General features: G+C 44.0%; 1 protein-coding gene across 4 annotated transcripts in view; it reads right to left on the bottom strand.

Moving 5' to 3' along the window:
• DCBLD1 (discoidin, CUB and LCCL domain containing 1) overlaps positions 1 to 4,721 on the bottom strand; it is a 32,170-nt gene extending 27,449 nt beyond the window's left edge. For 2 of the 4 annotated variants that reach the window (XM_081856182.1, XM_081856180.1), the window contains exon 1: positions 4,424 to 4,721. In XM_081856182.1, the coding sequence (XP_081712308.1) occupies positions 4,424 to 4,541 (118 nt within the window). In that variant the 5' untranslated portion in view covers positions 4,542 to 4,721. The remainder of the gene's footprint in view (positions 1 to 4,423) is intronic. The other 2 variants (XM_081856179.1, XM_081856181.1) reach the window with 2 other exon arrangements.
• Positions 4,722 to 14,932: the final 10,211 nt, after the last annotated feature.

The raw sequence follows: 14,932 nt of genomic DNA, 5'->3' as shown, positions 1-14,932 counted from the left end.
TGGAAATGCATTACTCTTTCAGGCAATGATTGTGTATGTGTCTAAGTTAAATGCCACAGAGCACCATTTTGTGCAGGTCAACTTCGTTTAGCAATAAGGTTTGATGCTAAAGCTTGTTACTTCTGCAGGCATGGAGCTTGATCATGTGAAGTTGTTTCAAATGGGAGATACCAACGCCACTGGGATACTAGCAGCAGCACTCCCACATAGTGACAAAAAGTATGTCTCTGCCAGGAGACAAGTGTGCACTCATGCAAGAGCAACTCCCTATTGCTTTTGTTTCCCTCAGCCCAATGGAGCAGTTTGCCATGGTTGGAATGCACTTCAGCTTTTAAGCCCAGAGGCATAAAAACTCCCTCTAGGATGCCTTACAAGTTATTTCAGAGAAGTGTGCAATGGTTTCCAAGCAGTTATTTTAAGGAAGCAGCTCCAGGTTGTTGTTGTTGTTGTTGTTGTTGTTGTTGTTGTTGTTGTGTGTGCGCGCGCGCATGCGTGTGTGTAATTGCACCCCCACCCCTGCCCGGTGGCATAAAAAAATGTATGGGACCTCAATAAACTGCATTGTTTCCTGTGCAACTTGGATGTGTCTCATTTCTTTTGTTCCTTTGGTTGGTGCCTCCTTCCCCGTTTTATCTCTCAGCTAGTGGAACACAAAAGAGCATCAACCCTACTCCTTGTCTCTCTATGAAGAGAGAAAGAGAGGGCAAAGAGAAAGCAAAAAGCTTTCCACTGAACAGGTTGGAGACAGGTCTAGCACGCTGTTGGGAGGAAATTGTGGGTGACACCTCTGCCCAGAAGTCTCTCACAGGAGCAGCACAGAGGTTGCCGGGAATGTAATTTTTGCTCGCACTAGAAATAATTACCACACAGTTTAAGCTTGTACAGTAAGCCCACAACCATCTTCAATACTCAGCATCTCCAGGCAGGGCTGAGAGAAAACCTTGGTCTGAAACCCTGGAGAGTCGCTGTCTGTCAGCAGAGGTGGAGCAATGGTCCCATAAGGTAGCTTCCTATGTTCCAATTGTCTTGGAAGCAAATGCGTTAGGTACATAAACGAGATTTTACAGTAAGAGTTTTCTAAGCCGCTAAGCTGCTTATCTGCTTATCCGCTAAGCCGCTAATAGCGCTAATCCACTAAGCCGTCAATGGGCTTGCTTCGCAAGACGAAAAAACCGCTAGACGAAGAGAATCACGGAACGGATTCTTTTCGTCTTGCGAGGCACCACTGTACCCATTCCAATTGTTAAAATCTTATGGAGACCCCTGGGTATCGATTTCGTTCAGCTATGGCCTGTTTAACAAGCTAATGAATAACCACAACTCTCATTATTCACTGTCATTCAAGCGACATCACAGCAGATAATATCAATACATACAAAAGTTAACACTAAATCTTTTGCTGGCCATGCCTATCCTCTGACATACCCAAGACCAAGTCAGGCATTAGAAAAACTTTTGCAGAAGATTAATGTCTTAATATTTATACAGTACTTTGAATGTTTGAAGGATTTCACATCCTCTCATTTTACAATCTTTCAAGGCAGGCTATTATTATTATTATTATTATTATTATTATTATTATTATTATCATCATCATCATCATCATCATCATCTACCACCATCAGTTTCTTTGCTTAGGCTTAGGACTAAATTTGGAGTGACCCCTGAGAGTCAACCCCCTGCAATGCAGGAATCTTTTACCCAACGCGGGGGAACCCACGACCCTGAGATCAAGGGTCTCATGCTCTACCAGCTGAGTCCTCTCCTACTTGCATGTTGCTGCTGCTGTCGGGGCTAGCACAGAAAGGGGTAATGGCTGGCCTAAGACCAACTAGTATGTTCATGGCAGAACTGAGGTTTAAACGGGGGACTTCTCGGCACTGGTTCTTAGCCATTGCACTACATAGCATCAACTATGCTTTGTAGTAAAACTGCACTTCATAATTTGTGTTTCTATTCTAAATTGAAAATCAAAAGATTTTTTTAAAAAAACAGTCCACATGCATCGACTTTAAAATATGGGTTACTGTTATAATCTTGCTGCTACTTAGACACATGGCTAAACTAGGCATGGATTAACCGGGTCAAACTATATAAAGCACTAAAATCAGCTAAGACAGCATAATTCATTGTTCTACTGGCACAGACAAAGCAAAGGTGGGGGGGTAGGGGAAGAGGACGAAGACTAAAAGGAGAGGAAAAAAATCTCTATTTTTAACTGGCATAGCAAAAATTATTTGGCAATTCTATACCCTTAAGGAAAGCTCTTGTGTGCAGTTAAAACATCTCTTTTTAATTAGAATATTTAGACCGTCCTCCCTCTAGAACTGCCAGATGTCACAGTTCCACAGCACGTAATGGAGATTCCTTTCTACCTCAGCTGTTTCAGCCAGCAAAATCAATGTACCTCCACAGCGTCGCTTAGATAAGACTCTTGCCCTGGCAGCCTACATTCATCCATCGTCTTTTCTCAAGTTATTATTGACAGCCCTAGGTTTCAGCAGTGGAAATTCCTACATGAACAAAGAGTTACAGAAAGCAAAGTTCACCTAAGAAGTGCACACATAGCTAATGAAATAAAATTGCATGGAATACCAAACATAAAAGGATAACAAACCAGGGGTGAACCCTGGAAGTGAACCTCTATGAGCACACTGCAAGACTTAATTCCAAGTAAACGTGCACAGGATTCCAGCAAAGGAAAACTACCGTTAATTTTGAAACCACAAACAAAGCATCTAAGAACAGAGAACAAAGTATATGTGATCTTCCATTGCATGATTTACAGGTTGTCTACTTCAGATTCCTTAGGGAATGCAGAGCTTTAGCTATGGAGGGGCAGGGGCAGGGCTATCCAGGCTTTTTGCCCTGGATGAAGCCTCCAGAGGGGTGCCACTGAGTGTGTGTGTGTCTACACAAATATATGTGTGGGGGTGCCAAACTAAGTCTTCAACCGGGGTGAAATAAAGCATAGTTTCGTCCCTGTGGAATGCATTGCCAAACTAAACAAGTTTTACAGGCAGAAATGCAGCAATGAAATGGAAAGCACAAAAATCAAAGGACCGTCTTATATTTAAAAAGCAAACATTCAATTTCACACTTCTCATCATACTATTTAATGGTCAAGATAGGATTTTCAGAAAGCTTTTGATGCTCAGCTTCCCAGCAAGATGCCAAGCTATTTAGCAGCAAGTGAATTAACCAACTGTCAAAATGTGGAAAATTATCTTATATTAAATGTGAGTAACGTTGCATTTCAGTCCTATTAAGTGTGCATTCTCTGGCCTTATTAATTTCCCAAGTCAGTCTTTTACTGCCTCCCGCAATCTACATCTCTGCACACACACCATGCATCAGGCTTCTTCATTCCCTTCAAAAAAGAAGGCAGCCGTATGTGTACAAAGGAGGAATCTCTTCATGGAAGCAAATGGGACAGTCTTGACATTTGATTTGAGCACTGCAGGACAAGTTGCTGTCCATCAACCCCAGTATTCTATTTGCAAATAAACTCCATCTCCTTCAAAGCTTTGTTGTGATGAACAACACTGGGAAGCCAAATACCTTATACCAAGTCAGACCATTGATCCATCCAGATCAGTAATGTCAACACTGACTGGCAGCAGCTCTCCTAGGTTTCAAGGCAGTCTCTCCCCCCCCCCCCCCCGCTCTACCTAGAGATTTATAGGACTGAAACTGGGACCTTTTGCATGCAAGGAATGTGCTCTGCTGCTGAGCTAGGGCTCTTCCATGTGGAAATTGGGGTAAAGTAGAATATATATCTAGCACAAGGTTAGCTGGTGTGCCAGATGTTCTTGGGACTGCAACTCCATGAGCCACCAGACAGTTTGGCCAATGGTCGCAGGTGGATGGAGTCTGGACTTCAACAACATCTGCTGACAAGAGTAGCACCGCAAATCATACCTTGGTCCTGTTATGTGCCAGTTCATCCTAAATACCTTCTAGTCTTTAAGTCCTGCATTTTCAACCATTTAATAAACACAAGCTGACCAGCCACAAACTACTTATTGGAAAGGTGAGAAAAACATCCGCTCTGCCACAATATGCACAATTATATTATATATTATTATTATTATTATTATTATTATTATTATTATTAAAAGACGATGAAGGAAGAAATCTCAAATGCTGTTTTAAATCTCCAGGAATCTGATCCCTCGAAGGCAAAGAACATCTGGTATCTTTTTCAGAGAGTTAAACCACGAGCTTTTCCAGTGCTGTCGCATTCAGTCATTCTCTAGGAATCTCTCTCTCTCTCTCTCTCTCTCTCTCTCACACACACACACACACACACACACACACACACACACAGAGTCACTCTCTCACACAATCCTTCCGCGCTCGGCAATAAACTTTCCCAGTTCAAAGGAAACGTTCAAACATGGCCCCGGCGGCCCCGACTCACCGAGCTTCTCCGCGCAGCTCCCGAGCAGCCAAGCGGGCAGCAGCAGCAGCAGGAAGAGGGCGAGCGCCGGAGCCCCCGGCAGCAGCAGCAGCAGCCGCCGCCGCCTGCAGCGACCCATGGCCCCGCGGGACTCGCGGCTGCCTGCCTGCCTGCCTGCCTGCCCAGCCGCCGCTCTTCGCCCTTTGCCCGCCGCTTTGAAACGCCCGCGGCGGCCCTCTCCCGCTCGCCTGCCTGCCTCCTCCTCGGGACGCCCCCTCGACGACGGTGGCGGCGCCGGAGAAGCGGCTCCCCGTCTGCCCAGCGCCCGGCCGCCTCCCGCGGGAGAAAGGAAGCGAGGAAGGCGAGCGCGGCTCCTCCCATTGGACGGCGCGGCGGAGGGGCGGCTCCCAACGGGCCCGGGCCTCCCCTCGTGCGCCGCGTCCGCCCGCCCAGGCGGCTCCTTTCCCAGCGATGGCTCGCCTGGAGGTGTTCGGTTCGAGCCTGCCTGGAAGCCAGCGGGGATTTACCCCGAAGCCCTCCTCTTCCCTCATCTGGACGTGAGGGAATGGCACGCTGCCTGTACCCAGGTGCAACTCCTGTCTTCTCTAGTGTGTATAAAGTGTATTTCTTCACTTTATTGCACTATGCCAGGACTCCTTGGTTTAGGGACACTCCTTCTCGTTTTGCCTAATGGCGCCCTAGATTTCTGTCCCAAAGCCTTGTCCTGATGGCATCACTGAGCACACCTTCGCCCTTGAAAAATAAATCACAGCACCCAGAAAACTAGCACAGGAGCCTGCTAGAACTCTGTGATATCCACTCTTCTTTTCTAAACGCAGGGAGTGTTTTCATGTGGGTTAAGTTGTATGACCTTGAAGTCAAATATTGTGCATACATTAACTTGGAGGAATATCGCGTGTCCACCATCGTTATTAACAGTAATTTATAATTGGTAAGTTGCTTAAACTGGGGCAGCCTCTAGGCAACTTGCAGTCAATCTTCATTACCCATGCGCTTGTTTCGATTATTGCAATGTGCTACATACTTTTTAAAATGGCATGGAAACTGCTGTCAATTGAGAACAAGGTGGTTTGACCATATTATCCCTGTGCTTTGGCAACTGTAGTGGCGCCGAGTGCTTTTCTGGGCCCAACTTAAAGTGCCTTAAAGCTGGAGAAAGTGCTTCTGGGCATCCCACAGGTATCTGGTAGGCCACTGAGAACAGGATGTGGGTCACTGACCTGATCCAGCAGTGCTCTTCTTATGTTCTTAATGCCCTGAGTAGCTTGTGACCAGGTCATCTGAAATACTGCCTTCTATCCTATGTACCTAGTCCAACCTTAAGGTGCTCTTTGGAGACCCTTAAGGAATGAAGTGAGGTGGGTAAACACCAGGGATAAGGCCTTTTCAGCAGTGGCCACCCAGTTATTTATTGAGCAGCCTTCCTTCCCAGGAAGGTTCACTTGGCACTGTCTTTGTGATATTTTCTCATCATCCAGGCCTTTTAAACAACTGGAAGTAATGTGGACCGTTCAGTTTTAAAATCTGTGCATGTGGTGAGGTTTTGTTTGGTTGTATTTATGTTGCTTTGGGTTTTGTGTCTTCTTTGTGTTCCAGTTGCTTTCTTATTTAAGACAAACTGTCCAGAAAACTTCTATGCTACAGGGCAGCATCCAAATGCCATGATAATTAATTTGCCACCTCCCCTGCTGTTTCTGCACATCAGGCCAGAGTTTGTGCAGCTGGCTAACAAGAAACAGTGTTGGGAGTTTCCAAGTGTGAGTGCAGATTTGCTTTTGGAGGAATTTATTTGCTTTGCAAACTAGCAGTTCCATGTCCAGGTTCTTTCTTGCTTATCTAGTATATTTGTAAAGAAATGGATTACGTACTAAAATGCCATAAGAGTGCAGTCTTGACCTGCAGAGCCACTGGCTGGAGGAGGTAGAAGTACCCCTCTGCTTGCAAAAAGGTGCTCCACCTGTGGAAGGTGGCATGCATCCACCGTGATGTGGATGTGCTGTGGGATGTGCACAGAGCTGGGCTTAGATCTACCACCTGCAATGTTTGTGCTAGTGGCAGACCCAAAACAGAGCATTCAGCAGCAGGTAAGAAGCAGCCTTGTATCTAAGGCCCAATGTGTGTGTGTTTTTTTGGGGGGGGAGAGCAGGATCAAAAATTCTAAAGTTCTGTTGGGAACCAATTCATTCTGCCTCCCATGTTTCCACTGACGCGTTACCATGGTTTAGCAGTGGCTGTGTTAGAGATCTCACACACATACACATTTAGGATTCATCTGTAAATCATCAATACTCTGGACCAAATCTGTAGCAGCTGTCCTTCAAAGCTCCAACTGCTTGAACTGAGGAGTTTTAGAAGCCATATATACAAGTTGAAAAGATTTATCCATATTTGATTTGGATGCAGGGTTTAATTTTTTGGTTGCTTGCTGTTGTAATATAGGGCAACAGCACATCAGTTTGTTTCAGGAGCCATATTGTTCCATCATGTGCTGAACGAGATCCAGCTGCTCAGCCCCCCTTCCTTGCCTGAGTGCAGGAGCAAGTGGGGAACCTGTGGCCTTCCAGATGTTGCTGGACTACAGCCCCTGTTATCCCTGACCATCAGCCATGATAGTTGAGGCTGATGAAAGATGGAGTCCAACAACATCTGGAGGGCCACAGGTTCCCCACCCCTGCGCCTCAGAGGATCTGCTGCTTGCCAACTGCTAGTGGGGAAGTCTGTTTCCATTCCATCATGAGCAGAGCAAGATGCAGCTGCTCAAGAATACTCCCTTGACTCAAGATTTTGGTGGGAACTGCTGCCTGGTCTGACATCGGGGCAGGACAAGGAAGAGGGCAGGAAATGCTGCCTGAATAATCCTAGTCCCTAATGTACACTGAGTGATTTTGGTTCCTGTACCAGGTTTGAATGTGATCTTATTTTGAGAATCTTTTGGAAGCTTCTTTGAGAGCATCTCAGGACTATAAAGCAGGATGTAAGTATTTGCTTTATATTTTGCAAAGTTGTTTGTTCACTATGTGTTTAGACGCCTCTTAAGATTTTGTAACCAAATAATGCATGATGTTTCCTGAAATCAAGGAGTGGGTTTTCACTGATGTTTGAATACAGTTGGAAGGCATTTTGAGTCAAGATGATGGACTGAAATTTTCATAACTGCACTGATTTTAACCACTGATTTCCAAATGTGCACTGGTTGTTTTTGTTGTTTTTTAGAATTCCCAAGCAATGACAGCTTTGAGTCTACTAGTTGTAAATAAATAAACAAAAGGTTCATTATTCCCTTGATAGTATAAAGTGTTCATACCATTGTCAATTGTTTCCAGTGTGAACTTCCCTGTGCTGAAATAAATGGCCGACCATCACTTAACACACCATTTTATTTGGTTATTATTCTACATCAGTGAGAACAAATCCCTGTCTCATGACCAGTTTAGTATCTCATGCGTGACTGTCTTTCCAGTCTGTTCCAGCTTTAACAGCCTTGTTTTCACAAGCTCTTCTGTAATCTGCAGAGGTACATATCAGTCTTGAGCCAAACTTGTTGGGGCTTTTCATGTTCATTTTTCTCCCTGTATGTACAAAACAATGTTAAATGAATGGTTCCTGCAAACAGGCAGTCTATCAATACCAAGGCAAGACAGAGGGGTGTGTGTGGGTGTGAGAGTGAGAGAGACTAAGTTTGAGTTTTGCAGTCACAAGGGATTTTGTTTACTTTCTTACATAAATTCTCTAAGTATTTAAGGGTCAGTTCGCCAAGCCAACTCATCTTCTGCCATACAAGATCTCATAGTGAAATCTCAGTGTGAACAAGAAGAAAGCCTCCAGCTATCCCTGTGTTGATAGTAGTGCTTTCTCTAGCAGTCACAAAAATGACTGTGGATTCTGTGGATTCTGTGGATTCTCTCTCTCTGTCATTCCAATCCAGCCACTATGCATGACAGGAAAAATACAGTTGGTCTGCATGTATATCAGTGCCCTCATTGCCATGTAACACTAACCCAAACCATGGCTTCATGTGATTGAGCAAACATGGGAAGGAGGTTGTGGTCAATGGCCACTTTGCTCCTCCACAGCCATTTCCCCATTGTGCTGTGCTGAGCTAAGCCATGATTTGACTTTGCTTGGTTCAGCCCTTTCAGATAACCATTAGCTGTGAACCATTGCCAAAACCTATGGTTTCTGTTCATCGTCTATCTGGAGAGACCTAAATCACAAGCCCAGGTTTGAACAACATTCTAAACCAAACCATGGTTTAGCTCAGTGCAGCACAGCAGCAAAATGAGCAAAGCAGCCATGATCTCTCCTGGAGCTTATATGTTTGCTTCTTCATGCTAAGTAAGTCATGTTTTGATTTAATGTTACAGGTAAACTGGGCCATTAAATCAGCCTACGTTAATGATTCCAAAGGAGCAGCCTCCTTAATCTTTTTAAGCAAAGACAACAACAACAAAAAGTCTGTGGCACTGCTGGATGTGATTTATTGCAGTGTGAACTTTTGGAACTGAAGCATTGCTGCAGGGAGTTACGGTACATGATCCTTAGGAAACACTGGGAAAGCTTTCAACCCCCCAGATTGTGGTTTTGTGTTGTTGTTTTTTACTGTTCATTTCCAAAGCAATCCCATGTGACAAAGGAGCTAGAATGTTATCAAGAATATGCAAAGTGGGCTGGCTGGGCTGCTGTCTGTCAACTTTGCTCTGAAATGGGTTGCCGTGAAGAGATCCAGTCCTAAAGTGACCTTAACCAGGCAGGGCTAAGTGAGTAAAGGACATCAAGCCTGGGACAGGGAATCTCCACTGGCTCAAACTGCAAGCAGTTTGCTAGAGGCATGTTCAACATTCAGTAACAGGCACCCTCATGAATGGAGGCTATCATTCTCCAAAGTTTCTTAATAGGGAACAAGGGGCGTGCAAATCCTGACAGGTTCCCACAGCCTTACGTCTGTCCACTGCCAAGTCCAACTGGGTCAAAGTAGCTGTGTCAGCAAGCCTAAAGGTTTTCCCAGCCTAGCCAGCAGAAGGCATCCCACAATGACTCGGACAGCAAATATTTGTTTATAAAATTTATGAATCATCCATTCTACCTTAAAAAGCTCCCAAGGTGACATCCAATTCATCAGAGCTAAGCAAACAAACAAAACCCCTAAACACTAAAACAACAACATCCAATCACTCCTAAACTGCAGGAGGCATCAGCATCAGTTTAAGTTTTAAAATGCCTGGGAAAGCAAAACAAACCACTCTGCCCACGAATTCTAAGAGTGAGTTGGCCTGCTGAGCCTTTCTAGACAGTTGTATAGAGAGCAAAGTCTGCCATCACCAAATGCCAGACTACATTTTCTAGGTATTCTTTCTTGGACTGATGTAAACATTTAACGGCTTCATAGCAGCTCAGGTATAAATGCAAGTTTCAGTGAATTTTTTTGTAAACAAAAATGCTATTCACATATTCAGGTGGTGTGTTAAAAACAATTCTCCAGCTTTAGAAGTGAATTGTGAAGAGTGATTTAAAAAAAACAAACCCAGTTTACATGGATATATAAAATGTGGTTAAAGGTCCTGTGGTTTGGTTTTTTCTCAATTCATTTCAGTGAAATCTTTCTTTGAAAAGGCAATTAGACAATATTGACTGCTTATTTAAAACATAACTACACCCGCTTTAGTGTTTATAAGAGGTGCTGCTACTTTTAATATCTTGCCTCAAATTTCACAGGGAAGGCTGCAAGGAAATGATTTTGTTGTTCCTTTGCAACAGGATCTAATGTCTTCTCAACCCTGGGATGCATAATATAACAATATACCACTGAGCATTTGCAACCCACTGAAAACAAGCACACATAATAACATAAGGAGAGCCCTGCTGGTTCAGTCCAGGGGTCCGTCTAGTCCAGTCCAGTATCCTCTTCTCAGAGCAATGCCTACGGGATGCCCACAAGCAGGACCTGAGTGCAGTGAAATGAAACACCTACAGTAAGGTCACGATAAGTGGGCTGTTCCCTAGCACCTGCTATCCAGAGGCATGCTGACTTGGCACTTATCAATTTAGAAATGTGTTCTTTCTGTAGGTGTTCCATTTCATTTGTCCATAGCAATGGTTTGTAATGGCATGCTAGTTGAAAGGTGGCACAGCAAGCTCTTATAGCTGGCACTGCACCTGTATTCAGACAAACCATGCTGACTCAGCACATATACACCATGACCTTCTGTGTAATATGTGCTCTACTGCTGCCATCCTTGTAGTCTCCCCAATCCTGAGTCCAGAGGAAATCCATGTTGTTCTCTGGGCATCTTTGGGTTTCACAAAGATAAGAGCCAGACAGTCCACTCACTGTCTTTTCAGCCCCAAGCCTAGATGGTACTCAGCAGCATAGGACAAAGCAGCCAGGTAGCAGCTGTGATTCCTGCATTGCAGGGAGTTGGACTAAGATGACCTTCGGAGTACCTTTCAACTCTCCAGTTCTATTTTAATGTTCTTCACCTGTCTGAGAGGGAGTTCAAGCAATGACACAGTTCATTATATTTGCACTCTTGCAAGAAAATGGTGCAGGGTTCTGCTGCATCATATAATATTTGCATTTAAATAGAAACATTCCAGTATGTGTCAGCCCAGATGAGGAGTTCAGAAATTCATGAATGCAGAGCTAGACTAAGCAATAAGTGGCTGCACACTCCCACTAGTACCTGGCACAAAGTTGATTTATGACTACCCTTTCTACTTCACTGAGTCCAGGGAATGTTTTCTTTATGCATGCCTGGCATTCAATAAAAGAAAGGACCAAACAGTATCCAGCATTTGTAAGGTGTTTACAATTCCAAAATTTAACATGCGGCATATCACAGTGCCACCTAGTGGAAAGCATGATGAAAAGTGGAAAGCTGGTTGCTAGCCTATCGGAACAAGTTTTTTAAACAAACAACCAACCAACCTTTGGGCCCCGTTGCCAGATTTCATGTATTGTGCATCTTGGACTGGCTATCAGAATATTTTGTGTAAAAGTCAGCACCATCATTTTCATTTAGTGTGTATGGCTGAACTGTGTATCTCAAACATGAGCATGAAGCTTGCTGAGTTTAACCCCGACATATTTTGTATGAGAGACTGCTGAGTGACTGTGTGTGTTTCTCCCATGCTCACACCCAGAGAGTTTGTTGATTTGAAGAAGATGGGAATAAGACAAGTAGGTAAGAAAGGGCATGCCACAATTCAGTCTGTCCACTGAAAAAAAGGGGCTCATATGTATAAAGAAATATATTATGCTCCCAGGGTAGAGATTGCTGACTCCCCGTGATTATGGTTGAAGTCCTAACCATGTCTGCTCAGAAATAAGTCCTCCTGAATTCAGTGGGGCTTACTCCCAGGTAAATGGGGTTAGTGCTGCATCTTTAGCTAAGACTGCACGTGACAGCTTGAAAGGGATCCATCCAGTACCAAGAGGTGTGTGTAGCATTGAAGCCAGGGAGTCTCATATGAAACAACCAAGAAAACTAATCACCCCCAAGATAACATTTGGGCTGATAGTCACTCAAAGGTTAATAATTATCTAACAGCTCCTTGTTACAAAAGACAGCTGGAACTTTTATCTTGACCCTCTGCGAGCTGGGTGGTCTCGTACAAGGACCCTAAAATAAATCAATAAAACTGCCGGACCTATAAGAAAAAGATGGATCCATACAGCCCACTGAGGCTGCTGTTAGAATTATTGATTATGTTTGCATAGCACATTTTTTCAAAAAAGAAAAATGCTTCATCGTCTATGTCTTATCCAATTTCAGATCTTTCTGACTGCAGGTTTTTGAGTTGCCTGGTATAAGTTAAGTATGTAGGACAAATTCTTGAGAGCAGCATGACATGAGATTGTAGCCTCTGGATGTCAGCCACAGCAAGTTTCATGATTACAGAGGTATGGTTTTGAATCTCACAGATATTGATGGAGGATGGAGCTAGTGGAGCTGGCTAACTCAGCAGGTCATAGTGTAATAAGAATTTTAAGTTACAGATAGGTAGCCGTGTTGGTCTGCCATAGTCAAAACAAAACAAATTCCTTCCAGTAGCACCTTAAAGACCAACTAAGTCAGTTCTTGGTATGAGCTTTCGTGTGCATGCACACTTCTTCAGATACACTGAAACAGAAGTTTCCAGACCCTTCTATATAGTGAGAAGGTGGGGAGGGGTATTACTCAGAAGGGTGGTGGGAATGGGTGATTGGCAGATAGCTGTGATGAGCCTGTTGACGACTCTTAACGACTGCAATAGGTCTTGTAAGACCTATTGGATAGGTCTTGTAAGACCTTCCTGTAAGACCTATTGCAGTCGTTAAGAGTCGTCAACAGGCTCATCACAGCTATCTGCCAATCACCCATTCCCACCACCCTTCTGAGTAATACCCCTCCCCACCTTCTCACTATATAGAAGGGTCTGGAAACTTCTGTTTCAGTGTATCTGAAGAAGTGTGCATGCACACGAAAGCTCATACCAAGAACTGACTTAGTTGGTCTTTAAGGTGCTACTGGAAGAATTTTAAGGTCTTAGATATATATTAAATGTTAATAAATGTACCAAGCAAACATGTACATAAATATATAAACCACATGTCTGAAGCAGCACAGGAAGACAGTCCTGAAACCATTTTGACTCCCAAGCTGACCAGATGTTTCTCTGCAAAGAGGGAGGAGGTGAAAAAAACCTTCCTTCTTATAGGAATTTAGTAATCACCATTTCAAAGGGTGACAGACTACCAGGAAAAGATTACCAGGAAAGGCAATCAGATAAGGCATTATCAGATTACCTGGCAGACAGGAAAAACAACAACATTCAAATTTCTGTTGTAGACCACCTTTTCTGTGATGTAGGCATGATGTTTGTGGGGGGTGGTCTTGGGTTACACCCCTTCTGTGATGCATGTATGATGTATGGAGGAGTGGTCTTAAGCTCCAGGGCAGGGAATTTAAAATGTCTATATAAGGCCTTGCACGCCATTGTTCGAGGTCCTCCTCCTTTCCTGCGGGTCAGGGGAGCACCCTGTTGCAACAGATCAATAAAGATCAGGCTTACTAGCTGCTTTGCTTCTCAATATTCTCTGGTTGACCTCTGTTATTTTCTCCTACCAATAGGGAACCCACGTAAGGACTCTATACGGGCTCTTGGATACCACATAAGGGGAAAAGGGCAGATTTTTATTGTTTACAACAATAGTATGATGCTATGAAACCAAGGCCAGGTGAGTTGCAGCGGATAGAAGTGTGAGGGTTCACTTTTATTCATTAAGTCAGGAAGATAGGTCAGTAGTACAACATAGGATCCATTTTCAGTTCCTGGAATGTCCAGGTGGGAATAGGTAAGACTCCAAAAATCTTAAAATCTCAAAGTGGATCACAACCTACCAGAACAACATGAAATAAAACATGACAAATGAGGGGTCAAATACAAAATAGATATTTAATGCAACATGAAAAAATTAAAATATTCTGTTAAACATAAAACCAAATACAAAACAGCATCATTAGCAACTAAAGAAAATAATCAAGATAGAAGCGGTTCCTGTATGGTAATCTCTCCCAAGTATATCTTTAGCAATCTGCCACATACAAACCTATCTCAAGCATTCCCACCAGCTGTGCAGACAACGCAGCTGATCCCTTGTCAGCCATTTCTTGCAATGCAAAGTCTGAACCATGGGTGCTGCTAAACCACCCATGTCTGGAAGCACCGTGTGAGATGTGTGGTTTATTGCAGAGCAGCAGAGCATGCAATGTGGTTAAGGTCCCTGCTGAGGAGCACTGCCCAGGGAGATGCCATAATAAGTCCAAGAGCCTTTCAAGAAGCTAAATTTATGTCGCATCTTATGATGTGGGGTTGCATTGCAGATTACCGGCTGTACATCATCCTCAGAGAGATTAATATGTGTCATATTATGGAAAAAATCTGTCTGTCTATTTTTGTGACCTGTGGAAGGAAGGGTGTTAAATTACTTGGTGACCCCTGAGTATGAATACTACACATTTTTCCTCTCTGCCTTAATGTGTCACCAAGGGATTGCTCAGAAGAGAAGGTTGACAGCCTGCAGGTGCAGGAGCGTGTTGCAAGGGGAGTGGGGGGAAGTGGCCCCAGAGAGGGTTGAGGAACATTAGTTGAGCAGAGGACAAGGGGAGAAACTTTTTCCTCTGAAGCCAATAAAGACCTTAAAAGTAAGGAACTCCTTTCTCACCTTGTGACAGCAGCAAGAGTGTCTGTAGCAAAGTTTTGGGAAACCTTTGAGCTAGTTAATTTGTACTATTGTATTGTTACTTAGTAAGGGACGCGGGTGGCGCTGTGGGTTAAGCCACAGAGCCTAGGACTTGCCGATCAGAAGGTTAGCGGTTTGAATCCCCACGATGGGGTGAGCTCCCGTTGCTCGGTCCCTGCTCCTGCCAACCTAGCAGTTCGAAAGCACGTCAAAGTGCAAGTAGATAAATAGGTACTGCTCCGGCAGGAAGGTAAACGGTGTTTCCATGCACTGCTCTGGTTCACCAA

This window comes from Podarcis erhardii (assembly GCF_964252035.2).
Source record: "Podarcis erhardii genome assembly, chromosome: 3".
NCBI lineage: Eukaryota > Metazoa > Chordata > Lepidosauria > Squamata > Lacertidae > Podarcis > Podarcis erhardii.
This window is presented reverse-complemented; position numbering and strand designations above follow the sequence as displayed.